This window comes from Chrysemys picta, chromosome 24 (assembly GCF_011386835.1).
Source record: "Chrysemys picta bellii isolate R12L10 chromosome 24, ASM1138683v2, whole genome shotgun sequence".
NCBI classification, from domain to species: Eukaryota; Metazoa; Chordata; order Testudines; family Emydidae; genus Chrysemys; species Chrysemys picta.
Genome location: NC_088814.1, coordinates 2,955,164 through 2,982,968, shown reverse-complemented (window position 1 = coordinate 2,982,968; position 27,805 = coordinate 2,955,164). Strand labels below are relative to the sequence as shown.

Genomic DNA, 27,805 nt, shown 5'->3' with positions numbered 1-27,805 from the left:
AAAGCCAGGGCTGGGCCTTAGCAACCCACCCCCACTCATTGGTCCTAGGGGGCCTATGTGACCTTCCCTGCATGGTGGCCCAGGCCACACATCCGCAGCGACCTTCCCAATAGGGGCACATAGCAGCACTTCCGTGTGACCTTCCTAACATGGCCACAACGACGGGGGTCTCTTGACCCTCCCAACATGGCTGCTGTGTGGCCGGGTGACCTCACTAATATGGCTGCACATGGTCTGGAAGGACATATGACCTTTTCAACATGGCCGTCGACTCGCTCCGCGATCTTTGCGTGCCTTGAGTGACCTTCTCAACATGGCGTCTTCAACCCGTCCAGAGCGTTGCGCGTCCCGTCGCGCTAAGACCGGATAGAAGGGGGGGGGCGTGTCCTCCGCCCATGCGCAGAGGGTTCCCCGGCCGCCATTTTGTTTGGCCGCCGCGGCTGGGGGCCGGGGAGGTTCGCTCATTTCCGGGTTGGCGGAGGCAGGAGGCCCCGGTGCGGAGCGAGCGGCGGCGGCGGCGACTCCGGGTGAGGCGGGGCCCCGGGTGGGGAGACGTGCCAGAGCCCACAGGGCAGCTGGGGGGCCCGGGGTCTGCGGGGGGCGGCGTGGGGGGCTGGGCCCTGGGCCGGTGGGGAGACGTGCGGGGTCTGCGGGGGCCCTGGGCGGGCCGGCCGGGACGGGGGGGGGGCTAGGCCCTGGCGAGGGGCGGGGGGCTGGGCCGGCAGAGGCGGGGGGGGGCTAGGCCCTGGCGAGGGGCGGGGGGCTGGGCCGGCAGAGGCGGGGGGGGGCTAGGCCCTGGCGGGGGGCTGGGCCGGCAGGGCCCTGGGCCGGTGGGGAGAGGCCTGGGGGGCTGGGTCGGCGGGGAGACGTGCGGGGTCTGTGGGGGCCCTGGGGCGGCAGGGACGGGGGGGCTAGGGCCGGGCGGGGGCGGGGTGCTGGGCCGGTAGGGTGAGGTGTGGGGCTGGGCCCTGGGCGGGTGGGGAGGGGGCTGGGCCGGTGGGGAGACGTGCGGGGGTGGGGGGTGGAGATCTGGGCAGGGAGCACTTGTAGCAAATGGGGGCGGCTCCGATTCCCTGCAGCCCAGTGGGGTCCCCCCTCCCCCCCTCTATTTCAGCCCTTGCTGGATTTTTCTTGCTCTTGTGACTTGCCCCAGGCCTGGGGGGCGACGGGGGGGGGGGATGCTCTGGGCAGCTGTTCCAAGGCTCTGTATTGCTAAGAGCTCCCCTGCTGCTGGGCCTACGGGCGCTGAGCTCTGACCCAGCCGTGCACTACTGACAGAGACAGAGTCCGGGGCATGGAGCCACCTGCCTAGCGCCCCCCCATCTAAGGTGTCTCGCCAAACCCCCAGACTCCCTGCATGAGGAAGATGGGATTTCCCTTTCCAGGGAGGGGCCAGTTCCTCTTGCCTGGCCAAGGTGCTTCTCTCTGAGCCCTTGCAGCACCGTCGTGTGTGGCATCCCTGCCCCTGTGGGACACTGCTTGTGTAGCTGGTGTCGCACTAGTTGGGCAGGAGGCTGCAGCCATATCTGCATTGCTAAAGCACGTACCTCTCCTGACAAGCGGCTTGTGCTGCCGAATCTTAAATTGCACGTTCTTCTCTGAGAAGAGACATCGAGTTCTTCCAAACTCCCTTCCGCCTCCCAGTCATCCCCCACTCCTGAACGTGTGCACCTGCCAGTGGTCCCCCGGAGCCCTCTCCAACGTGTGGCCACTCTCCCAGAACAGCTTGCAGGGATATGGACAGTCAGCCCAGGGGCAGAGGATTACCAATTCTTCATAGACTCTGGCGAGCATCTTGACCCAGGCGTTTATCCCTGCTCAGTCTGTTACCTGCCCAGCTGTCAGCCTTCTCAAAGCTAGGTGTATGTGCAGATGAGAAAGAGCAGACCAACAGATTGCCAGCAGCATACTTGAGAACTTGGCTTGCATGTGATGGGTTTGTTTCTGGTGCTGGATTTTAAGGAACAGGCTGCATGAGAACATCTCAGCATCATCTTAGCCTGGAATCTGGGGGAATCCGACAAGCCAGTCGCAGCCAGGGAGCTCTCCTCTGGGCCGTGTACAGAATTGCCCAATGGTCAGGTGCATGATGGGGTTTCCCGCTTTCAGTTCTTGGCTGCAGTTAGAGGCAGGCTAACAGCTGGGGTGGACCGATTGTCTGATCCAATCTGGTAAATTGTGCATTGCTGTGGTTCTAACTGATCATGTGATAACCTGGCTCCTGCAAGGAAATGCTCAGTATTAATCCTTAATGTACCTCCCCCGTTCCTGCTCTGTGAGCTCAGGGGCTCTGTGCTTCCATTGGAAATCTTTGGGGTTCCCAGTGCAAAGTCCTTGTTTTAGCCAAACAGATGAGAAGGCAGCTGATTATTTGTTGTTTTATCTTTCATGGCTTGAAAGAAGCTGGTGCCAGGCCAGTGTGCCCTGGTAGAAGCACTGTCCTTTCCAACACCCTTGCTCTGCAGAATTAAGACGGCTTATTCCTGTCCTTTATTATTCTCCTGCTTTTCCCGGCTCGGGCTTCGCCTGCGCAGGGACTGTGACTCTTAGTCTGTTATAGGCATTTGTCTGTATGGTATCCAGGTGCCCCCAGATGATCTTCAGGGCTCCAGAACTGGAGGAGGGACTATCAATGGGCTGCGGGTTGGGGGCTGGGTATGGGAAGAATATCTCTGCACAGCCTGAGTGCGTGCCAGGTGTCTTGGCATTGAATTGTCTCTTGTCGCTGCATTCTGTTGGCTTGCTCATCTACTGTCACCTGATCGATGGGCTCGCTTGGCTATTTAGCCCCAGCTCAAGACTGTCCAGGGAATGTCTTGTACTGGAAGAGCCAGGAAAACTGCATGTCAGGTTTGAGGTGCTCTGGCCCAATCGCATGTGGGAGCAGGGTCTGGAAGGGCAGGTCAGGTGTGAGGGGCAGCACCAGAGCTGGGGGTGGGTAGCACGGGACTGGATTAGGGAGGGATGCTGAGTCATCAGCAAGCAGCGTACTCCAGGCAGCGTGGCCGGGAGGCTAAAGCACTAGACTGGGATTCAGGAGACCTGGGTTCTACGGCTAATTCTTCTTCCGGGTGACTGGACAAGTCGCTGCCCCTTCTTTGTGCCTGTTTCCTCATCTAGCAAATGGGGTGAGGATACTGATCCGCTTTGTAAAGCGCTTGTGATCTGCCGATGGCAAGTGCTGGATAGGAGCTAGGTGGTATTCCTGGTGCTCTGGGGCCTGTAGTGAGTATTCTCCAAACCGCAGCTTGAGTTAGCTTCCAAGTTGCTGCATCTGGAGTGAATATCTCACACAAATCCATTTGCTATTAATACGCTATGAATAATCCATCTCCGATTCAGTAGCTTTGAGGACCAAATTCATTTAAAGAGAGACAAGGGCTGTTCAGGAGCCTTGGCAAGCCGTTATTTGAATGCCGCCCGATGGGATGTTATGGAAGCAGATGTGACTTGCACGTCGTGATCAGCGGATAAATGAATGCACAGCCCCTGGCACCTTGAGAGCACTTTGCAGGAGTTGCCAACAGCTCCTTGGTATCTGCGTGGAAGTCGTTCTTTGCTGAAATGCAGGCGCTGTACGTGGAGGGAGGCAAAGAGCGAAGCTAAAGCGAGCTAGGACGGGGATGTTACAGCTTCTTCCTTGGGGTTGTGCAGGTGTCTTAGAATTGGGCTGTGCCGAGGACGGAAGCATCACAAGGGGGAGTCATTTAAAGGAACCACTGCAGAGAGCATATTTCTTGTGCTGCATGCGGGTGGGAACGTTTGGAAAGATGCCGTGAACCCCAGTGGCTTTGTCTGAGGATGCCTTGGATTCTGCTCTGCCGGCTGTGGGCTGCTCCCAATCTCTTTGGTGGGGTCCGTGGCAGCCCTGCTAGAGAAGGCCAGAGGCGCTCGGCGAAGTTGACTCCCCTTCACAGTAGCGCCTTGGCGGCTGCTGAAGGAGCCAATGCAGTTTCAATAAATAAATAAATAAATTTGTTAGTCTCTAAGGTGCCACAAGTCCTCCTGTTCTTCTTTTTGCGGATACAGACTAACACAGCTGCTACTCTGAAATGCAGTTTCAGCGCAAGGTGTGAATTTGCCCGGTGTCATGTGGGAGAACTGATTTGAATGTGTTTTCTGAGGCAGACCCACCTGCAGAGAACGTCTCCTGCGGCGCTGGGCTGTTGCCTGCGTTAGTGTAGTGTGTTAGTGCCATGGCTTATTGTGGTTGTCACACCCCTGGGGAGTTCGGCACACCTGCTAGGCTTCTCGGCTCGCTCATGGAGACTTCATTGGAAACGTTGTCAATTGGGCTCTTGCTGCAGTTACTGCTGTGTATGGAGTAGCTGTGATGCTGCAGATGTGCTCGGCTGTATTGCATTGCTGCTTGGGGCTCTGAAGAAGCCCAGGCCCCTCTGTGTGACAGTGAGCTCTGCATTGGGCCAGGAACTGCCCAGACTGGTCGCTTCCTGAACAAATACAAAGTGTTCACATACGCTCGGCATGTGAGCCGCACCACACAGCCGGGCAGAGGGCACGGCGTGCATCGGATCTGCACACAAATCGCCCCCTCTCTCCAGACATGATTTCTTTGCAGCTGGACCATTGCTCTTCAGAGCCAGACAGGCTGGATTGATTTACTATCTTCCCCTTTCCCTGGATCCGTTTGACTTGTGTTCATAACTTGGTGCTAAATCAAGGCCCTACTTTGTTGTAGGCCCTCAAGTAATGGGAGTGTGTGAATGTGTGAAGCCGCTCAGCAGCGCGCGCTCTCTGCCGCTCTGGCCGCAGGGCATTGGAGCCAGCAAAGAGAGTCGCTGCTCGGGAGTTCAGCTTGGGATTGGATTTTCTGTTCTAACTGGATTGGGTCTTCATGTGTTATCTTTGAAGTGAGGCGTGACAGTCCCCTGCATGCCAATGGAGAGCTGAGGGCGCCTGCTCCAGAGCCGGGCTCTCGCTTCCGGGCTCTCTTTGCTTACAAGCGATTCTGTCAGGGCTTTTGGTCCTCAAGTCTGTCTGACCTACTTACTTCTCGCTCTCTCAGAGGGCAAGACAGTCATTCTTTAAAATAAAAGTAGGCTTTTCACTGAGAAACAGACCTTGCCTGGGGGAAAGTGGTCCCTAGTTAGACATCCCACAAAAGCAAACTGTCGTCTTTCGTCTCCTAGCTTCCCAGTAGCACTTACTGAATCAATTCCCTCTCAGTGCTGTGCAGCTCGCAGTGCTTCTGGGGCGCAGTCACCACACTTAGTACCGGAGCGTTTTACAAAGGTGAGTCAGTTTCATTGGCCCCATTTTGCAGAAGGGGAAACTGAGGCTCTTAGCGGCTGTGACTTGCCCAGGGTCACACAGACTGGTGGAACCGGGAATGTGATTTGGAGACACTCTGGATGTATGGTCAGGATGAGCGAGAGGCTGCCATTGTCCCTGACCAGCAGTCTTATCCTCTCACCTCCGATTAGCCCCACTCCTGTTTCTCCAGAGCCTGTCCTTGGAAATGCTTACAGCTCTGGGAGGCTATGACTTGTCTCGATGCATGAGGCAGACCAGGACTCAGCTCAATGTTCCAAGTGCAGAATCTTTCTTACTGGCGATGCGTGGCCAGAAGAGACCTGGGTGACTTTTGGGTCCCACTAGAAGCACTACAACGGCACAGCTGTAGTGTGGCAGCTGCACCACCGTGGCGCTGTAGCGTAGGCACCACAGTATCGGGAGGGGCTTTTCCGTCACTGTAAGAAATCCAGGTGTTGTAGCTAGGTTGAGGGAAGAATTGGTCCATCGACTAGTGAGGTCTACACACGGGTGTAGGTCGGCTTAATGACACCACACTGGGTGTGACATTTTTCACAGCCCTGAGCGATGTAGTAAGCCAACCTAACTGCAGTGTAGACCACCCCGGGGATGACTCTGCCAAGGGGTTGTTAGGAAAGCAGCTCTTGCAAATGGAAGTCGTTGGGAGGGTCAGCGTTTGGCATGGCCCCTTTCCATTTAAACGGGAGTAAATGAGGTGACTTTGGAACTCCGGAGAAAGGGGAGAACTCTGAAAGTTGTCGGCCCCAGTGTAGGTGGGCGTAGTCCATGGAGTCGCGCTGGGTCTGACTGTGTCCCTGTGTCTTGATCCAGTCCTGGCCTGCTTAGGTGTTGTGAAGTCCTTGCTGAATGGGGCCTGCTTGGAGAGCGCTCCTGGAGTGTTTGGTTACACCCAGTGCTCGTCTGTGCTTCCACCCCAGAGATCCCTGCCAAGTCCGCCGAGACTCCACATGTGCCCTCGCTGCTGTAGTTTGGCTTAGTAACAGCTGAAATAACACCTAGGGTCTGCAGCTTCTATTGACTTCCGGAGGTGTGGGCACCTCTGAAAGTCAGGCCTGGTCGGGGCCTAAATAGACACCTGAACTCTCCCCCCACCCCCAAGTTTGAACAGCTTAGCCATGGTCTGACGCAAGAAACTGAGATCGGTCTCCCTTTGGCGCTGCTGAAATCCCGTTGGGCTGACGGACACGTTGATCCCGCATCCTTGTGCCTACCTTGTGGGCTAGCCTGCTCCCCAGCAGGACCTGGGGCAGTGAGACTCCGGGTGAGGCAATCCATACAGATGAGACTTAAAAATAAACGGTAAATCTTCCTGCTAAATCTATGGCGCCAGTGGCAGCCTGATGAGTTCTGCTCTGCACCGTATTGCAGCGGCACCAGCGATAGGCCTGCCAGTCTGGCAGCTCGGGCCTGTCGGGGCAGTACCTGATCCCAGTGCTTTCGCAGGGGTGTGCGTCCTGGATGGCCACTGGGCCCTGTTCTGAGTGTGCTGGCTACCCATGTACCAGTAGGCCAGGCTGTTACCACACCACTGATTTCAGTCCCATCTCAGTTCTCCCGGTATCTGTCACGTAATTACTAGTCCAGATCTCGAAGCAAAGGCTCTTCTTTCTCCGCTCCGATCTGGCTGTCAGAGCAAAGCGTGGTTTGCCACTAGCAGCCAGTGCAGAGCTGCCTGGGGAGCAGGGTGGATGAAAATCCAATTTTTTAGTTGAAATTATCTTTTTAAAAAATAAACCTGTTTAAAATCGGAATTTAATACAGACTATTTATTATACTGTATATATACTATCAATTTATTATCTCTTGAAACAGTTCTCTAACCAATAACTCTGCTGTTGTGTCTGTAATTCCAGTTACCACCCTAGCGCAGCTTGATACGAATCATGACCAGAGTTAATTAGCTAGTCAGGAGCTGTGTATCGTTCACCACTTGGTAACATTTTACAGATTCTCAGTGAAGCTAGATAATTGCTTCAATAAACGTGGCTAGTTACAGTGGCTCCTAGGCAGCAGAGAGATGTCCAGATCTCGTGTAAAGGCTCTATTTAGTTGTAAATCAACATGTGTAACTGGTTAGATCAACCAATTAGAATGTGCTTTTGTTTAGAAAATAACTGAAGTCCCAGTGGAAAAGTCGAGTTCAATCGGTCAGTGATTTAAATCAGTCCACCGGGCTGGGTACTGAGCTCTAGTCCTGGCAGGTTGGAGTGTCAGGTTCACCCCCTGTGTTGACACAAGACCTTCCTTCCACTTACTCAGCCCTTGCAAAACACACACGCCCCTGCAACTGGAGCTGTTGTGGTGAAGGCCCTAAGGGCTAGTCTACACTTACCGGCTGGTCCGGAGGCACGCCATCGATGTTCTGGGATCGATTTATCGCGTCTGGTTAAGACGCGATAAATCGATCCCGGATCGATCCCGGAAGTGCTCACAATCGACGCCGGTACTCCAGCTCGCCGAGAGGAGTACGCGGCATCGACGGGGGGAGACTTCCGGCCGCGTCTGGACCGCGGTAAGTCCGGACTAAGGTACTTCGAATTCAGCTACGTTATTAACGTAGCTGAATTTGCGTACCTTAGTCCGAAGTCCGGACTAAGTGTAGACCAGCCCTAAGTCCTGCTCCTTCAACTCCTGTTGCCTTCAGCGGGAGCCTTGCCTGAGTAAGGACTGCAAAATTGTCTTAATCTAGTGGTCCCTGGTTATGCGCAGTGGCCTATGACTAAGACGTGCTATTAATAAAATGATTTGGGGATCCACGTGGACTGTCCACCAGGCCTGGCAGGCAGATGCTTCCATTTTACCTCTTTCCCAGAGTGCATAGGTAGTGCTGGGGGTAGCAGAACGCTTTGCAGGCTGGATTGCAGAGAGCGATGTTGCAGTCGTGCCATTGGCCGTAGAATTGCATATTTATGCCATAAAGCACCCATATGGCTCTTCCAGCCTAAAATTGGGCCCATGTATAATGCTTTCGTGTCTTCAGAACTGTATAAACATTGAGCATTTGTATAACGGCCCATGATCACTCACAAGCACTGGATAGATGGGCATTGCTCTTGTAAACTTGCTCCTAATTGCTCGTGAACTGCAGAACTGGTTAGAAGCAGCAGCGTTTTTAGCCACTTTGCTGTAGGTTTTTTTTAAACCTTCTCTCTGTGAGGTCGTTCTGGCTTTGACTTAGCTCGGGGTGACCAGACTCTCCTGGTGGAATTCCATTAAACGGTTCCCACATTGTTACAGCAGGGACTGGCCATCTGTCGGAGCTACGCAAAATGACTTGCACTGCAGGCCTGTTCCTTGCCCTGCATAGGCTGGATTATAAATCAGTTCATCTCTGCTTGGCCTATGCCTAGGGAAACCCTGCGAATACTTGGCTGTGTCCCTGGGCCCGGGAGCCTGCTTTCGCTAGATTGCATGGAAGGACGAGAGGCCTAACTCTCCGCACGCTGAAAGAGGAGAATGCAAGGGACTGTGGTGGCCAGTGCTGCCTCCCAAGGCAGTGCTCAGAGATCCCAGCCTGTGAAAGAATCCCTCCTAGAAAGTGGAGGGGGCAGAGAGGCAGGCAAACCAGCATGTCCAGTCCCTTGTGGCCTACAGGGAAAAAAACACAGGCTAGCAAAAGGAAGAAGTTAAAGGCCAGGAAGTTCCTGGAACCAGAAGGGCTGTGAGGGTATCTTTGAGGAGTGCTCCACAGACGGCCAGCTGGTCCGTTAATAAGTGAGGATGGGTGGGAATGACTCAAACTGCGGAGGACATAGAACTCATGGGAATAAGGGAGAGCAGTCTGGACAAGCCTGAGCCCGAGTGTCTACACTGGAACGTCAAAGCCCTGCAGCCCGAGTCAGCTGAGATGGACCAGTCCTGGTTTGTTGTTACGTGTGGACATACGCAGAGAGGGAGTCGGGAGAAGACACTGGCTGGGACTGGCCCTCGTGGGGCCGAGGAAGTGGCCACCAGCTAGGGCGTGAGAGGCGAAGTTCCCTGCAGCACCGCGTCCAGGCATGAGGAGGTGCCCTGGAGGTGAAGATGCTCTTACAGACCCTTAGCACCTTTGGAAAATGCTGTCAGCCGGTAGTGTCTCCTCTGTTCCTGCATTGCTCAGTGCTGAATCTAATTTCATTAGACAGTCTCCTTGCCTAGTAGATTCTGTTATTGCACCTAAATTCTGCTCTGAGACAATTCCCCAGTTCTCCTGTCCTATATGAGATGAACTAAACAACAGCCCTTTTTTCTTTTCAATGGTGAGAGTTCAATTTATTTGAAACTTACAAGCAGCTGTTTGAGCTCTTAGAGGAGGGGGATGTTAGATCATCAGCAATTGCTAAAGAAATGTCATTTTTATTTGAACTATAAGCTACTAACTTCAATCAAACATAAGGCGCTGGGTTCTTTTTTACTCTTGCAGCATATTGTTTGGGCGGAGGTGTGGGTCGTGCAGTCGAATGCATCCTCCTTTCCCCTCCCCAAATGCCTTTATGGGGTCACATTCGAAAGCCTCAGAAAGCCCTCAATTCTGCCTCCATTTCCTGTTGTCGGCCAAACGCTCAGTAGAGGATTTTAAAAAATAAAATGTAGATAAGAAAAGTTCTCTCGTTAGTTTCCGTCACATGCATCCCCATCCCTCTCTGCACCTCAGGGGTTGTTCTGTGGAATGGGGGGAGGGAAGCCCCTAAGCTTTTATAGGAGGGGTGTTTCCTGCCTGCCAGATCGCTGTTTCCTTTGCTTCAGTTTGATGTGATGACAGGATTCCTTGATCCTGCTGACATGTTGTCTTTGCCAAATGAAGAAAATGAAGATTTCTGGGAAGCTGTTAACGGATGGCCCAACGTGGCAGCCCTCCAAAGGAGGGATGCTCCTGCTGAGGTGCAAAGCAGGGCCCTGCTCCAGTGAGGACCCTGGAATTTGGCCCTGTGGCATCAGAAATGTATTTGTTCCAGGTTTGTTAAAAATGCACCGTCAGTGCCCGTGGGTGGTTGTTAATTCATGAGGAGTGTCTGAGTCCTGCAAACTGAAGCAGGTATGTCTGCACTCCAGAGCTTCTCAGACACATGGCCCACCTCGAACTGAGATGGCAGCTTGGTCTCTTAAAACATTTATGATACATTTTTAAAAGCCCGACTGACCGTAAATTCTGAGATGTTTTGCAGAGTAAATTAGTTATGTGGCAGCCTCAGTGCTTGTTGGAAACAGAGACTCGGGAATGCTGCACTTCAGGGTTGGGTCGGGAATAGTGAGTCCAGGATCTGGAATACTTTCGAGAGGCAGAAGAAGGAAAGTATGGAAGCGCTCTAATCTTGCGCATAGTCCAAAAGCTACTGTAGCTACATCTGGCAATCAGTCCACCATCAGAAGGGTTGGAAATTCCACTCTGATCTGCAGTTCAAAGCCACTGCCCTCCCCGAGGATGAAATGTTTGCTTCATCTTGGTTTGCAAATGCAAACTGGCTATAGAAGCATTGTCACTATAAAATAGAAATCTGGCACGGTACCCAAGTCCCTTTGAAAGGTGAGGAAACGTGCTTGTGACCTGTGAAAGGCACTGCTGCATCTCCAGTGAAAAGTCGTGAGGGGATCATAAAGGATCAATACTGAATTCTGTAGAAAACAAGTTATTTCCCTTTACAGCACATCTGGAGTTCACAGATGTCTAGAAAATGTAGACTACTTCCAGCATGGGTTTGATCGGTGTAGATTTTCCAAGGCTAAGCACAGTTGGTCACTAACATCCAATGGGCTTTTGAGCATGAAGTTTGGTTTAGTTCTCCTTTAAAAGGGTGGGGGAAAAGACTTGTTCTTACGCCCTATAGAAGTGCTTGCAAATAGACCACTTCTGAGTTGGGTTTATTGGGCAGATGAACTAGTGGGTGGGACACAAGCTGAGTTCTGACTACAAAGGAGACCTGCTTGCCTTGCCATCCAGAAAACACTTCCCTCCTTCTGAGCTCTAGGTTTTGTTGGTGGCAACTGAAGAAACTGGGAAGAAGATGCTTCCTTTATTTTTGTGTATAAAAGACAAATTAAATGGCAAATGTCTTTTTTTTTCCCCCTCTGGTTTATCCAAAGAGCCTGTCTGTGTTCGGTGCCTTTTGCATGCTGCCCTGCTTTGGGTCTTTCAAATCGCTTCCACCACAAAGCAGAGGCTAAACCGCCTGAGCGTATGAAACCCTTAAACGTTGAGATCGGTTTCCCGGTAAGAATCCCGGTCAATAAAGGACCAAGCAAAAGAAATGCCGGGAATCAGCTGTCCAAACTGCATTGTGTCAGAAGGGCGCATTTTCCATAAGGCATAGACTTAATGTTAAGGGGCTGTAAACATTGCTGTGAGAAACTCTCTTTTTCATCAGCTGTCTTGACTGTCTTCTTGAACGTAACAAAAGATGTTTTGGTTTTTTTAATAAAGATTCCACGATCTTACGCCAGCATTCCTTCTCAGAGTTTTCTCCTTGTTTCTCTTGGTATAAGGTAACATGCTCCAATAGGGGCTGTTTTTTGAGCTCAGTTGAATTCAGGGGCTCTTAATTTTAAAACTGAGCTTTGCTGAGGTGTTTGCAGTGTTGTTGTAGCCGTGTTGGTTGCAGGATATTAGAGAGACCTTTCCCAGACCCGAGGAAGTGCGCTGTGTCGCTCGAAAGCGTCTCTCTTCCACCAACAGAAGCTGGGCCAATAAGAGAGATTACCTCACCCACCTTGCCAAGTAGTTAATCCATAATGTGCATTGGGCCACGCTTTAAAATGAAGTGACCTGTTCGTTAGAAAACTAGCTCCCTTTTCTCTCCGAGCTGCTTTAGCTTAGACGCTTTCTGCTTTTTTTCTTCTAGGACAGAACCTTTATTTGAATGCCTGTTTCAGTAGACTGGGACTTCTGCTCTGGCACATGCGATGTAAAGCATTCAGGGATTAAAGTGCATCCATCAGAACTGTGCGTGAATCCTTCCCCAACCAACCCCACAGTCACTCAGGTTAATTCTGGGGATTTTCCCCTCTGTTCCACTGAACGATTGCGCGTCAGACCGATGAGGGTTGAGTAATGATCCCAGAGGCACAGTGAGGTCCCAGGGATTTGAAGCAGGAGTGCCCTGATTCTATCCTGGATTTGCCAGTGACTTGCTTTGTGACCTTGAACAAGTCCTGTACTCCGTTTCTGTGGAATGGTGGTAGCAGCTCTTCGTCTAGGGGGCCCATTGCAGTCGTGTCCACTTCCGTAGCATCTGAGCACGGCTCGTCCTCGCACGGCTGGGCAGGATGGGTGTGTGCAATGTCCAAGATCTATGGGAAGTGCTGTTGTGTAAGTAGAGGACTAGATAGCAACCCCTTCCTTTGCATGGACTGCGATGGGGATTCCATACTTGTAGCAAGCTGCTGAACTTGGATTTCCGCTCAGCTGAGAACTCCTCTCTAATCATCTGACTGTTCCTACAGGCCACACGTCAAGAGGATGGGGAGCAGTCCTTCAGGGCTTTGATCTTTTTAAAGAGGAAGTTGGGTGCTAGGCACGGCTTTCAAATACCTCAGACTGAATCATAAATCCCTTTACCTGGCGTGCGTTTCCCAGCTGTGACTGCTAGCTAATTACCCCCAAACTATTTTCGTCTTCTCCTCCGAGCTATGAAATCACAGTATTGGCCTTGTGACATCACAGTCACTTCTGTGGCAACAGGCCGTGCGAACGTCAACACGAAAGCATGAGTTCATCACAGGAAGGATGGGAGCACATGTGATGTTGCTCGGAGCGCGCTCCTAGTCAGACACACCGACGGCAGTGAAGGCAGCGCAGACAAACCCCAGCCAAGTCTGTGACGTTATTTCTCTTACCAAGAAATTTGTTCTCTTTCAGGTCTGTTCTTGTGTGAGTTCCCATCTGAGTGGATGTGATGTCTTACTCCGATTCGCTTGCCTCCTCCTTTGTTGTGAGGATAAGGTGGGTGAGGTAGTGTCTTATTGGACCAACTTCTGTTGGTGAAAGAGACAAGCTTATGAGCTTACGTGGAGCTGGGATTAGTGTCTGGAAAGCGGTGGGATGAGTCATAGCTCTAGATGAGGTCTAGATTTTGTTGAAAAGCAGGACCTCATCCCGAACAGAGCTGGTGTCTGGAAGGGCGCTCGGGTAGCTGGATTGCAGCTCTAACTTGGTGTGCCGTGTTCAGACAAGGAGCCTGGTTATTTAAAGAGACGCTTCTAGCTGAATGTTTTTCATAGTAATGTTTCAAGTGCCACTTAATATCACTGTAAAAGAAAGACTTAAAGCGACAAATATTTTTCCTCTCTCTCTTCTTTGGTTTATTTATGTATTTAACAGCAGTTTGTGGAGGGGCAGTTTCACTCTTTCCCGCTGTCTGTGTGGATCTTTCACACAGCACCAAGAGAGGGAAATGTTTAGAGCAGTGGTTGTAAAACCACAAATATTGGCATGTGGGCTTTAGGGCAGGGAAAGTCCTTTACATTATTTTGAACTCTGGTGTTTGAAATTGACTCTCTTTCAGCCTGCTGGTGTCCCTTTAAACTAGGCAGTACATGTAAATGGTGACCCAGAACCCCCCTAATTTGCTCTGATGGTTTTGGGAGGAAGGGGTACTGTGGGAATGACGGGATTCTGTGAATTAGCGTGAAAGGAAATGAACACAGCTTAGAAAACCTGCTTTGATAACATCACAAAATGTACATGATTTATGTAGACAATACGGGTTGCCTCACTAGTAAATTGTTCTATAGTTTATCTTGTAGGAATAATGAAGTCTTATTACAAGCCCTCATTGCAGCATCTGTTGCTCACTTCCCAGCTCTCAAAGGTTGGCCAGGGTTTATTTTCTGCATTATAAAGTTGTGGACTGGCACCATCTTGCTGTGTCATGTCACTGCCTGTTAAACTCCCTGTTTCGCTTATGCTGGGATCTGGGCAAGGGGTCTGAAATCAACATGCTTTAAAACGTCAAAGCAAAAGATTGAATTATCAGGTGTTAACACAATATGTGCTTTTAATATGGGATGGTTTCTGCCTAGGAGTACTCTGGTGTCTTTCTTTCTTTGGTTCTGCTGTGTAAAGTTTTCATCCTCTCTCGATTTTTGCCTGGAGCACACGTAACTCCTGCTTTGACAAGTGAGTCCTGGCATTCGTCACATTCCAATCCCATTAGTCGCTGCTGTTTTGAGAGTTTGAATTTTGTAATTTCATGTTGTCAGACTAATGGCTCTGACAGGTATCGGTGTCTTGCAGTCACCTGGTGATTCACCATCTTGTGCCTTTATCTGCTTCCTCCACGGAAATGTTTCATTTGTGACAGTGGCTGGCTTGGGCAGGCTGTTAATACCCAGGTTATACTAAGGCCCAACAGCAGCTGGTTGTCGCTGTGCTAGGTAAGCTAGAACTCAGAGACGCTATTAGGAGATTTCTGTATGAACAGTTCAGGCAGTGAAATACGCTCCCATCGGGTCCTTTGGAGTCACTGTTAGACGCTGGGCCAGATTTTCAGGCGCTCAGCTGGCCCTTTGCGTTGGCGCTCGTGTGGGATCTGAGCCTTTTTGAAAATCTGGCCGTTAATGCTTCCTTCTCAGGGACGGTTCAGGAAGAAGAGATTCTACACTGCTGTGACCCAGGGGTGCTGACTCCAGGTCTCTTACATCTCAAATGGTTCTGGATGATGATTTACACAAGAAAAGACAGAGATACATTTATGGCTTGTGGCTCCCGGCTGGGAATTCTGCAGGGTTAGCTCTTGATTTATGCTGATGAGCTGTGGATGTCATGGGCCCGTTAAATCCCGCGTAAGCAGCCTCCTGCCGTGGAGGAAGTGGTGTAGATTGATGGGGGGTAGGATCAAGGTAGCTGGTTTGTTCTTTTCTCAAGTGAGATGATGGGGTTAAAAAGGAATTGAATTCTGGATGCTTTGCAGCTCTCGCCAGTCACGGGCTTCCTGGGCAAGGGCTGAGCCTTCCCCGCTAGGAACCTAAAAGCGGGTCCAGATACAGGGTCTGGGGGATAGTAGCTGCCGCTGGCTGCTCTTCCAGATGTGATTGAACTAGTTGCCTCTTAAGGAATTTTGCCACCGATCTCGCCCCTTAAGCTGGCCGGGAGGCGGCGCTCGAACTCACCGGTGTTGCTCTCCTGAAGCCAAGTCCGCGGAGAAGTGCTCAGGGTCCGCCTGCGGTTGAAATCCCAGGATTCCGTGTCGTTGTGGACTCTCAGGAGGGCGGGGCTGCTGACGTGGGGTGTTCCGGACGGTGCGGCCCGCTCCTTGCCCTGGCACTCGCCGGGTTGTGTTGCTGAAACGGCCTGCAGGTCCCTGACTGGTTCTGTCTGAATTACAGGTGTATGAGGGACCAAACGCTCCGCGGACACTAAGCAGACAGAGCCAGCCAGGAGTGGGAAAGGATGCCGATACCTCCTCCCCCTCCACCGCCTCCTGGCCCCCCTCCACTGCCAACCTTGCACCAGGTGAGGCCCCGCTCGCCCCCTCTCTCTGGCTGCTCTGCCCTTCCACTTCCCTTCTCCTAGGGTGGTTCATCTACCTGGGGCGCTTTCTCTGGATACGCCAGTCCACCCTGGTGCATTACGGGAGGTGTTGGCGGCAGCTTGGACTGGACTCCAGAGACTGTGTGTAACTGTGGATAAGTCACCTGACTCCTGCCCTCAGTTTCCCTGGCTGTGTGGTGGGGATGCTGAGTGCTGGAGACGTGTTTATTAATTAGGTGATCCGGCACTGTGTGGTTACTCCCCGCTGCGATGTCCCCTCAGGGCTCAGCTGCGCGGCACGACAGAACTCCTGGCGTGAGGCAGGCGCCGCTCAGCAGGGAGAGCCAGGAGCGTTTGGGGGCAGCGGGGAGGTGGAGCCGCTCAGAAGCAGGGGATGGGACGAGGGAACAGGGGAAGTGAAGTCGCTGGTGGGCTAACGATTGCCATCACCTGTCAGTTGGGAGTGGCGCTGCCTCCACCAAAGCCAACTGGAGCGGGGCAGCGGGGGGTGCGCTGGGGAGGGCTGAGATCCTGTGATGTGTGCGCTGCTGCCCCCTTCCCTCTCAAGCAGCCCCAGAGGGAGAGCGAAGAATCTCAGGGGTGGTTGTTATGCCCTTTGTCCCGGCGGAGACGGGGACACTTCCGTCTGGGCAAGGGGGAGAGGACTGTAGCGACGCTCCTCTTGGCGGGTGTAGGAGGAACCTGCCTGGTAGCTGCTTTAGAACTCTGCGTGTGCCTGGGTTTGGTCGGGCGCGATGCTCCGGCTGGAAGGGAGGGAGTGAAGCAGAGCTGCCTCCTGGCGGAAAGGACAGTGCAGTGGTGCCGGGGCTGCAGTCAGGGTTGGAATGGGGGGAAGGGAGGGTTGGTTTGTAATCGGACTCCCAGCGAGCCCGTCTGCACCAGCAGGGCAGTGACTTGTTTCTCTCCGTAACGTCCCTCTTGTCTCCAGGCAAACCCCGAGCTCCCGAAGCTGAGCCGAGGTGAACAGCGAGGTAGAGGAGCCCTGCTCCAAGATATCTGCAAAGGGCCCAGGCTGAGAAAGGTGACGCAGGTCAATGACCGGAGCGCTCCAGTCCTGGAGAGTGAGTGTCCTGGCGTTTGGGGCCAAATCACCGTGCGGTGCCGCTTAGCCCCAGAGTCCCCTGGCCCCCTCGAGCTGCGATTCCAGCCCCTCCCTGCATTGCTGCCTTTGTGGGACACTGCGGCAGCCGCATGGCTGCTCCGCACTGGCCGAGTTGGTTTCTCCCCACACCTTCCCTTCGAAGCTTTTGATGCCCCATACTCCTAGGCCTACAGTCCTCGTTCTGTGAACACGCGCTCGTTCCTGAGCCAGGGCACCGTTCAGTTAGTGGTCCCGGAGCTCCACGGAGAGAGCAGAGCTGCCAGTGCCCCGTGTACACGCCTGGTGCTGCATAATCTCTGAGGCACCTGACCTGAACCCCGAAGCCGCAAGAAGGCAAGGGGACCCTCGGGAGGGAGGCTGCGTTAGGGGCTGAGTTTGGACCCCTCTCGTTTCAGAACCCAAGGGAGGAGGTGGTGGTGGCTCCGGCTCCAGCTCCGCCGTGCTCCAGCCCAAAGGCGGCCTCTTCCAAGGGGGCGTCCCTAAGCTCAGACCCGTAGGAGCGAAGGACAACTCAGGTACCCAGGAAGTAACTCGCTGCCGTTGCTTACCGGTCACCAGCGTTTAGCCGGGTCGCAGGTCTGAAATGCTGCTGGGGTGTGGGGCGCATCGCAGCCCGTTGCAATGTGCCAGTCCCTCTGTCGCCTGGCTGCCCATCGCAGCAGCTGCCCTCACTTACGCAGTTTAATTGAAATGGGACAAGATGGAGGCTTGATTTGAAGATGCAGGGTACGATTTCCCCACCCCCCACCCTGCCCTCGCTAGGCTCTGGCACCTGATCTGGTCTCAGAAGGGCCAGGCGATAGTCCCAGTTTTTACAGCCATCCTGTCTGGGACTTTGGGCAAGCCAGTGCTTCCCTCTGTGCCTCAGTTTCCCCATCTGTCCCATTAAGGATAGTTTATTTCCCGGGGTGGGATGAGGCTTCTCGTGCTTCGGGAATGGCCCTAGGGGCACGAAGTGTTAACAGAAGAATGTTACTTGGCCTTTCTTCTGTGCGGAACCCTGGCCTTCAGAAACCTTCAGAAGCTGCTTGGGATGGGAGCCATCGGCTCCCTCCGGAGATCCCTGCGCTTGCCATTCCCCCGTCCTGGTGCTCTGGTGAGCCGAGCACACTGGCTGCAGTGTGTCCCTTCACCCCAAGCTGAGCCCAGCGATCTCCCTGAACTCCAGGCCTGGCTGGGACCCTTGCCCTCCCTTGGCAAGTAACCCAGCTTTCTCTCCGTCGCAGACAGCTCCTCCAGCAAGCCATCGCTGCAGGTTCCTGGCTCCAGATCAGCAGCCCCCAGGCCCCCGGTGCCCGTGACCAACAGCCGACCTCACGATGACTCCGACAACAACCGGGCTTCCCCCCCCGAGCTTCCCCGGATGCAGAGACCCTCCTTGCCTGACCTTTCCCGGCCCAACAGCACCAGCAGTACCGGCATGAAACACAGCTCGTCTGCCCCTCCGCCCCCGCCTCCAGGCCGCCGAGCCAACGCGCCCCCGGCACCCCCTCCGATGCATGGCAGCAAAGCGCCTTCCTACAACCGGGAGAAGCCGTTACCGCCGACTCCAGGACAGCGGCTCCCCGCGAGCCGGGACGGCCCCCCAGCACCGCCCCCCATCAAGCCTCCCCCTTCCCCAGTGAATGTCCGAACGGGGCCAAGTTCTCAGAACCAGTCTCTAGCTCCCCCTCCGCCCCCCTATCGGCAGCCTCCTGGCGTTCACAACGGCCCTTCCAGCCCCACCAACGAGCTGGCCCCAGAGCTGCCCCAGAGACACAACTCTTTGCATAGGAAGACCCCGGGCCCCGTGAGGGGCATGGCCCCTCCTCCACCCTCTTCGGCCTCCCCGTCGCTCCAGAGTCATCGACCCCCTCCGCCGGCCCGAGACCCTCCGAGCAGGGGAGCAGGTAAGAGCCCCTCCAGCGCGCCCGGAGCTAGCATGGCCCTCAGGCAGCCACGGCTCCTGATGGTTTGCAATGGTGTAGCCACGTGGCTCCCAGGGTGTGAGGAGAGACAAGGGAAGGGGGGGTAAGGCTGCTGCGGGTAAGGGGCGTTGGTTTGTCAGGCTCACCGATGTGTGTCTGATCCCGAGGGGGTTCGGCCTGCTCCTGGAACTCGTCCCTTGCTTTAGAGCCCTCGTTTGCAGGAGCTGCCTGGGAGACAGTCAGAGCTTCAGGGTCTGACGTCGGCCTTTCCGAGCACGACTTAAGGCAACATCTCTTCAGGCTCTTTGCGTTGTCTCTCGGATGCCCTCGACTTCCCCCTCGCACTTGGCCCCGCGGCCGTGCGAGCGTCCGCCCCTGGAGTCAGGAAAGCATGTCACTAGTATTTTATCATCCTCTTCGACTGCACAGTCCTGGGCTGCGCCACAAGGCTGCAGTTCTACCGCGGTTAGTTGCCAGCTCCGACCCCGTCTGGCCCTAGAATCCCTCGGTTGAGTGTCAGCTCCAGAGCTGGCGCGTTATCCTGTGGAATTAGGAACATGAGCTGAAAATGTCTCGTTGGGGCGCTAACCAGCAGACTGGCTCTAGTCGATACTTACCGAGCCCTGATCCTGGTGCGCTTGAGCCTGGCATCTCGGCCTGGACTGGAGTCTTAGCTGGTGGGTGGGGGTGGGGTGGACCCCTGAAAATACTGGCTTTAAAAATGTCCAGAGCCTGACAGGTGATCTGCGGGCTGGGATTTTGAAATGGTAACAAACAGTCGTGAACGTGGGCTCCCCAGCCGGCTGGAGGAGGGTTAGGCCTGGCGTTCTGTGCCCCCCTCTGGCTGCCCATTGGAGAGCTGGGCAGTACCCTCCAAGCGGTGGGATACCCCTCCGTGCCCCGTTGCTGGAGGATGACTCACTAGAGAGCGCTGTGGGAGGCACAGTCCTGCCCACGCTGGGCGGATGGACAAGCATGTCTCCCCGGCCCGGTCAGGAACACGTGTCCCTGGCCTGTGTTAGCTGGGAGTGGGCGACGGGCTGGATCGCTCGATGGCTGTGCTGGTCTGTTCGTTCCCTCTGAGCACCTGGTGTTGTCCGCTATCAGAGACCGACTGCTGGGCTAGCCAGGCCATCGGTCTGACCGTTCCTATGTCCTTATCTGTGCTGATCAGGGTTTCTATTGCAGCCCCCCCACCCCCGCCCCCGCTGATGCGGAATGGTGGCCGTGACGCGCCCCCGCCCCCGCCCCCCTACAGAATGCATGGGTCATCAGAGCCTCTGAGTCGAGGGAAACCTCCGCCCCCACCTACCAGGACACCGGCTGGGCCGCCCCCTCCACCTCCGCCAGTGCGAAATGGGCACCGAGATTCCATTGCCACTGTGAGATCTTTCTTGGGTGAGTAGATGTTAGACCCCGGCTAGAGCCTGCTTGGGCAATGAGTCCAGATTCTAAACGGCCCTCTACGGACGCTGCGTTGGTGGGTTGGGGAGGTGCATGGAAAACTGCTGTTCTGGTAGGTCCTACGTAAACAAGGTGTGAGCCACTCCCTGCTGACGCTGCAGCAGTTCAGGAATCTTCATGGGTGGGCATACGACTCTCCGGCAGCTCGAGCTCCTGGGTCTGTCTCTGGTACAGTGCCTCTGCTGCGGCTGGCTCTTGGGAGCAGAGCGCAGTGCTCCCTGCCCTTAACAGCCAGGTGCTTTCTTCCGAAGGGTGTTATTGCAGGGCTGACCTCGCCCTCCCCCTTCTCCGGGGTGGAGCCCTGCTATTTCTATCCACCTCCCTTAGTTCAGAGGGGAATTCTGTCTCCTCCCCCCCGGGCATTCATTGCTTCATGTCTCTCTAGCCCCTAGCAGCCTGGCTTATGATACCATGTGGTGGTGTAATACTAGCTCCTTCAGAGACATGGATGAATGTCAGAGTCTTGTAACGGCGTTAGGGGGTGGCGGGAAGCCCTGTGTTCCCTGGCTAGAGGGGTGGGAAACCTTCAGGAATCACTGGGCTTAACTATTGAATGAAACCCTGCCGGCCTTGGGCCGTGCCAGGCATGAGCCATGCTGGGGCTGGGCAAACTCCCTGTGTGTCGCTCTGGTACCGGATTGCATCAAGGCTGGAGGGATCAGGTTCCGGATTCACCCCCTGGCTTGATGTCATGGGCCCCACTCAGAAAATCTAACCCTCCTCGACTGGAACTTGAGCCTCGGGAACCATCTGGCTCCTGTCTGAATCTGGCCCAGGCCCCCTGGGAAGAGAGGGTGAGGAGGGAGCGTGTTCCCGTTGACAGGTACTGAGGCCTGATTTCCACTCGTGCAACGCTCCCTAATGCTTGCAGCGCGGCTTTGCAGCTAGCGCAGTGAATGGAGGGCCCCCGTCAATGGGATCGTGTGTCTAACTGCGTGATTAACACCCGCTGATCATGTTCCAGGTGGAAATTCAGCCCTGCGTATGGAGCTGCCATTCTTTGTCAGCCAGCGGCTTGCCCTATGGCACGGGGAGAAATGGGAACTTACGGGAGAGGGAAAAATTCTCCTCTGGTTCATTTATATTGACTTGCTTAGCCTGTTCTGTTCGACTCGCTCCCCCTGTGAAGCCTGGAGCACAACCAGGACGGGGTATCTCCACCCCCAGCTGCACACACACGCACGGCCAGATCTCCAACATGCCCAGCAGCTCCAGCGGGTGGGGAGAGACTCTCCGTGCTCCCCCCAGCAGCAGAGCGCTTCTGCGTCACTGGCTCCGATGGGGAGCGCTGAGAACTCGGGGTGCAAGTTGAGCATTTCCATTTCCTCTCTTAAGCTGCCTTAGTTAGTTCACCCTTTTCCCTTCTTCCCAGATGACTTTGAGTCCAAATATTCCTTTCATCCAGTGGAAGACTTTCCCGCTCCCGAGGAGTATAAACACTTCCAGAGAACTTACCCCAGCAAAACGAACCGAGGTAGGTGAACGACCTAGCCGACGCGTCTTGCCGCTAAAATATCTGCACCTGGTCGGTGGAGGATGCCCCAGCGCCTGCTCCACTAAGCCACCTGGGCGGCATGTATCGCTTCAGAGTGGGAGGGCTACAGCGAGTGCTGATCATTGCTTTCCACCGGCTGTCTGCGCAGCGAGCTCTGGGCTTTTACCTTTCGAGGCTTCTCCACGCCCGTGTGACGGGTCTCTGCCCCGACCTGTTCACGCCTGGGGTCTAACCCCAAAGGTGCCTTGCTTAAGCTCTTGGCCTGTGGCAATATTGTCCCTTCTAATAGCGCTCCCCAGAGACCTGCCTCCGTCAGTGTGGAGCTTCCAGGGCTCCGGCCTCCCCACCTGAGCTCCCCGGGAGCCTGCTGCTGACAGGCACTGGCTGGAGATACAGTCCTGATCCTACCCACTCCAGCAAAACGCTGGGCTCCACCATGGCTCGTTCGGGGGAGGGCAGCTCTTTGCATCCCCTGGGTGGTGGGGCCTGCACAGGCCCCAGTGGAAGCTGGAGCCCCCGGGGCAGTGCTGGAGCTGGGATGATAACGAGCCCGCACGCCAGTGATGGCTGGGTCTGTGGTCGCTGGACACGGATCCCAGGCACCTGGGGGAAGTGGCCCATGAGCGCACAGACGCGGCAGGCATCCGGGGAACGATACTTGAAACGGCAGCTGGTGAGGAGACTTTTGAACTGAGTGACTTGGCCAGAAAACCTTTGGGCATCCTGCTGCAGCGTAACTAACCCGGCTTCCTTGCCTTGCAGCGACGCGGGGGGCCCCGCCCCTGCCTCCCATCCCCAGGTGAAGGCCAGATGCATTGCCTGGTTGTTCCTTGGCAAGGAGACGGACCTTCTCTCCTTTCCTTGAACGGACTTCCCCCCCCCCTGCCCCTAGGAACCTGCATGAGAAGCTCCCAGTGTCTCGTTTTGTTTTTCCAATGGTGCAAGGAACAAACAAACCCGGATGAATCCCCTCTCACCTCCATCTATGCATTTCATACCTGGACTTACCTGGGTGAGTCCCTTCCTCCACTTCATAGCCGCAGATCCGCGGGCCGCGCCAGAAAGAGGCTTCCTGCGCCACCGTGCAGATCTGTGCAAAAAGACTCTCCTGGTCCACAAAGTTAATATAACGTAGGACGAACTCCAAGCCAAGCAAGCCAGCGTGTGATGGCTTTGGGGCCAGAACCAGCGTGGTGCGGCCAGTACCCCCAGTGCTCCGTGCTAGGGCAGGGGTGAGGGGCATGTGGGGTGGGGGGTCAGACTTGGAGAAGGGAGGGCAGGGAAAGGGGTGAGTTTTTAAAAAGTGAAATGTCTAGAACACTATTGGCTGTGAACACTATGTACTGATCCGTTCAGCTAAAGCAACAAGGTGCAGGAAGAGTTTAAACCAACGTGGTTATTTACCCAGACACCACAACTGCCATTTCCCCCCATGGATCAGGAACATGGCCCCACTGGGTGGAGCAAATGCTAGCCCAGGGCACACTCTAACAGCCATTCCAGTGGGGACTGACCCGTGGCTGTAACATGCAGGTTGTTTGTGGGCCATGTTCTGTCTGGGGATGCTGTCCATGGCTGCATGGCCCTTCCTCAGAGTGTATCGTTAGAACAAATAGGGCACTGCTAGATTTCCCTTGACAAGACTAATCATTCCTGGTTTTTTAACCTGGTAACAGCAGCTGCAGGCGTCTCCAGCTCGCCCCCCTGGTTCGGAGACGGATGGTAGCTGGCGGCCCGTGGTGGGGGAGCTTGCCGCTTTGGGAGCGGTCAGCTTCATCACACTGATGGGTTCCTGCAAAACGCTGCCTCCCTTCCCGACGGGTGGCACGGCCCTTCGTGCCCTGCTGGGTGCTCTGCTTTTAATGCTAAATGACCAAATTTATAATTTTAACAGGAAGACCATAATGGTTGTAATGTTAATAAACAAAAAATATGGAAACCCTGCTAAATAGGTTTTAATCTGTTGGGGGGGGGAGATCAGGATCCTTGTGTTCTGACTGCGGGTCGCATGGTAGCATGAAAACACTCTCTCTCTTTCTCATGGGGGGAATTGCCTCGTTTGGCCAAACTAGCTAATGACTGTTCATATTCCATGGAAGGGTTTCTAATAATAATCCAGTACCTAGCTGTTGTTTTGCCTTATACACTACTTCTGTCCTCCTGTTGGTACCAGATTGATGATGATTCTGTATATTTACTCTCTAACAGGGAGGGGTTACATTAATCATAGTTACTGATCTATTTTGTATGTTGTAAAAAGCTTGTAATATAGGATTAAGGTGGGCTTGTTGCAAGTATACTAAAATCCTCACCTTTAAACTGCTCTTTTTCTATGATGATGGAAATGTATCCTTTTTACGTTCGAACTAGGCAGCACTCATGTTGAGGACCACTGCCCAGTTACAGGAAATTGGGTTTTTTTTGTTTGTTTTTCTGGAGGAAAAATATCTGCCCAGCTTAGCTGGTTGGAAGAGAAGTTAATGCACTGTGCATTTTTGTTTAAATAAATTTTAAAAAAGGAAAAAAAAGTCTTTCCCTGTAATGTTCGCTTCCTGTAAGTCTTGTTTTGGAAGCAGAGGGGTTCTTTTAAAAGGAAAAAATAAAAACCAATAAGCTTGAAATTGCATTTAAATAAAAATAATAAAGATGCACATCTGTTCAAATCACAACGTTTGGGCCAAAGCACTTTGCTGTTAGGTGTTTCGAATGTTGTCTTGTATGTGTTTTGTGGGACTTCCATTGCTCATCGGAGACCTGTTAGCGTTTCCGTCATCTCACTGCTGTGCTGTCTGTACGCCTTGGCCGTTTATCGGTCAGTGGGGAACCGCAGGCTGAACCAGCAATTCGGGGAGTATCCAAGATGGTTCTGCCAGACTGGTGCGTGACTCATCAAAGGATGCTGCTAATGGTAGATCACTGGGAGCCCTTAAAGGAGGCGTGGAATTGTTTGGGTGGGGAAGAGGGGCAGAAGGAAGAACAAGAAGATACCACTGTATGCCAATGTGATGTTTCCTCAACTAGCCTGACCACCTTCACACCATAGGACTAGTGAGAAGAAAGAACTAGACCGAAGCTTTTAACATAGCGTGGGGTTTGCTTGATTTTTTTTTTTTTTTTCTTTTTTCCTGACTGCTTGAAATGGGGCCCTTGAGCCTGGGTTTTTTGTAGCACTAGACACTGCACCAATGAGGTGGTGTGTCCACCCCCCAAGAGGCGAGCGAGCAGTTTGGATGCTCCAGCTAGCAAGGCTGTGTTGGGCCCTCTTTGGGATCATAGGGATAGCTGGAAACAGAGTTCCTAACAGTCCTGTTTTTCGTAGTCTTGCATTGCACCTGGAGCAGCTCCGAAGGGCTGCAGAATGGAGAGGCTCGGTGGGTCTTCAGCGAGAGACCAGTCAATGGAAACACTTTCTCCGTTCATGCTTCCGGTGCCTTACCTGTGTCCAAAGCATTTCGGACTCCTCTCCTTGTGCTTTGCGGACTGAAGCAATTCTGCGTGCATATTCCCACCACTGCGATTTGTTTTTCCTTCCACCTGTTTGCTCCTATTTTAAATCCCCACTTCCTCTTGACTGCAGCGCCACTGAAGGGTTCCAGTTTCTTGAGTCTCTCCCCCTGCAGCTGCTCCTCAGCCTGGAAGAGCTCGAGCATTCAATGGCCCATTGTATACATGTACCAGACCTGACCTGTGCGTGGAGTCCGCACATTAGCTGGATTTTTATAATTTATTGTATGATTTTTTTTTGTTACATTTTGCTGCAAGACTGTAGCCATCTCTAAAGGTTTGACTTCTCCCTTGGAGGGACGTGTACTGTAGCTCAGATTCTGGTCTAATTTTGTATGCTTCTTCCTGTCTCTCCTACATGCAATTCTTTAAACCTCACTATTAAAATAATAATCCCAATGCTCTGTTGTGCTTCGGATTCTTACCGTGTGGCGCTGCCTGAGGAGCTGCTGGCCAGGTTGGGGAATCCCTGCGCTCTCATCTCCCAGCGGAAACAATAGCTGGATGGAGAGATCATTTCACCTGCCTGGGTTTTCAGTCCATATCTGTAAAATGGGGTGAGCCAGACCTGCCTTTCCTGAGGCGCTCTGAGCTGTTTCCTTGTAGCTCGCTAGCTAAGTGCCAAGTATCATGTCCGGTTCTGTGCAGCTCCTCAGCGAGTGTCAGAAAGGCAGCCGCCACCTCGGATTTGGAGTGCCTGGCCTGAGAGGCCTTGGATGGGATTTTTCTCAGAGGTGCGGAGTGCCCCCAACTCCATGGATTTCAGTGGGAGACGCAGCAGCTCAGCCCTTCTGAAAATGGGGGGTGGCTCTAGACATTTGAAAAAGGGTGGCTTTAGAGCTCTGTGCCTCAGTTTCCCCATTTCTCTACTGGGGGATTTCTCCCTATCTCAGTGTTCTGGGCCTGTGAGGTGCATTGAGATTCTCAGCTAGGAAGGAACGAGGGCCAAACCCAAGGCTTCAGCAGCCCCGAAGTTTGCAATCAAGCGATCTGCAAGGCAGAGGATGCCAATGGAACAGGCACCTGACCTGCAACTTGTTACTGGCTGGGCTGGACGGTCTCATTAGCAAATGTTGCCCCTGCCTGTTTTTGTGACATAACAGGGGCTTGGCCTGGCCAGACCTTCACCCGAGCACGGTCAGGCCAGGCTCAGCTACCTACATCTGTAGGGGAGCTTCTCTGCAGAGCCCAGAGGCGGCAGGGCTGAGTGGAAGCAACAGTGGTATTGAAACTAGTCACGTTCTCCCCCTTCTGAAAATTCCGCTTTGGAAACTTCTCAGAGCTGGGTGCTACCCAAGGACTCCTGGCCTAGTGGCTGAATAAATAAGAATCCCACTTCCTCTGCATAGAGGAATTCTGACCCAGGGTGTGCCCTGAACCCAGCTATCTCGCAGCTCCTGGAGTTTGTCATTCTAAATTCTCCTAGAACTAGGGCTTCCATGAAGGGGAAAGAGTCTGCGCCCGGCTACTTCACCATAATGAAGGTAAACGTTCTGTGGAATGCGAATGATTAGTGCAGATGAGCACAGAGCCCACTGGCACCGTCACTGCCTGCCCAGTTCGCAGTACTGCCTTAAGATTTAAAAAATCCGCTAATTTCTGACCCCCATAACTCCACTGCTTGGGGCCGGCTGCAGCAGGTTGGATTCTTCAGTTGTAGGTGCTTAGAGCTGGCTGACCTTTTTCTCACGTGGTTGAGAAGCTGTGCTGTATAAGTGGTATGGGATTGCCCTTTGATCCTGGAGACCTAGGGTCTAGTCTCAGTTCTGTGACCTGGGCAAGCCCCTCTGTGCCTCTCCCCCCAGTTTAGATTATATACCTGGCTGGGCAGGAGCGGTTTCATGCATTGTGTTTGTAAAGTACCTAGTACCCTGGCCTCAGTTGGAGCCTCACTGCTACAGTTCATAAGAGGAAGATGTAATTTGTGCTTTTATCAATTCTCTTTATCTTCTGGGCTGTGTGGTTGTGGGGAGAAGAGTGGAGGTGAGGGAAAGAGAGAACTTGGTTAATATTAACCCTTATCTACAGGCACCTTGTCCCAGTTTGCATTTAGCAGGCTTCTTTAACAATACACCCAGGGCTGTTGCCACCCTGCCCATCAGCCTTGGAGAGAGACTTACATTGTTTAAAAGGGTGGGCTTTAGCAAGCTTACAAAAAATACCTGAGTGGCTTTTTGTTTAGTGGCAACGGCCCTCCTCCCTCCAGCGAGAGTCCAGGCAGCAGTGGTATAAACTTCCCAGACTAGCTACCTTAGCCCAAGAGAAGAGGCTTCAGTCCTTGGCTTCTCTGCTGCTGTTATGCCTGCTGAGGTAGGCTGTGGCTACTTGATCACCATAACTATCCTGCCATAGCAGTCGGGGCTGGATCTGCACCACCCCTGGAGTTTCGTTAAGCAGCCTTCTGCCTTCCTGCCCTGTTACTAATTAATTTGTGATATAGTTAATTGCAGGCACCGTCCTTTTTCTCATCAGTGATTGCGAATGTTTTCTCACTCTGTTAGGGCTAGGCCCATGTGCCTTTGTGTTTAGTGGAAGGAGGTGGATGTGTGTGTATTGCTAATGGTATGGCCTGG

General features: G+C 53.6%; 1 protein-coding gene across 3 annotated transcripts; it reads left to right on the top strand.

The window, feature by feature from the left end:
* The first annotated feature begins 373 nt into the window (after window positions 1-373).
* WIPF2 (WAS/WASL interacting protein family member 2) lies at window positions 374-25,631 on the top strand. Of its 3 annotated transcripts, XM_065577371.1 has the most exons (9): window positions 391-527; window positions 13,127-13,210; window positions 15,595-15,721; window positions 16,689-16,821; window positions 17,258-17,377; window positions 18,089-18,751; window positions 19,958-20,167; window positions 21,606-21,707; window positions 22,491-25,631. In XM_065577371.1, exons 3-9 carry the CDS (start codon window positions 15,659-15,661, stop codon window positions 22,529-22,531), a joined length of 1,332 nt encoding a protein of 443 aa, XP_065433443.1. In that variant the 5' UTR covers window positions 391-527; window positions 13,127-13,210; window positions 15,595-15,658; the 3' UTR covers window positions 22,532-25,631. The 3 variants fall into 3 exon arrangements, with proteins under 3 accessions (XP_023956539.2, XP_042700523.1, XP_065433443.1); XM_024100771.3 differs by lacking the exon at window positions 13,127-13,210 and having other exon boundaries at window positions 374-527; XM_042844589.2 differs by lacking the exons at window positions 13,127-13,210; window positions 17,258-17,377 and having other exon boundaries at window positions 374-527.
* The last annotated feature ends 2,174 nt before the right edge of the window (window positions 25,632-27,805 follow it).

Excerpts from the sequence above, each read along its gene's own strand:
- WIPF2 (XM_024100771.3), top strand. The coding sequence starts at position 15,659 with ATGCCGATACCTCCTCCCCCTCCACCGCCTCCTGGCCCCCCTCCACTG. Across the intron at positions 15,722-16,688 it reads CACTGCCAACCTTGCACCAG|GCAAACCCCGAGCTCCCGAA; the intron begins GTGAGGCCCCGC and ends TCTTGTCTCCAG. Across the intron at positions 18,752-19,957 it reads CCCTCCGAGCAGGGGAGCAG|CCCCCCCACCCCCGCCCCCG; the intron begins GTAAGAGCCCCT and ends TTTCTATTGCAG.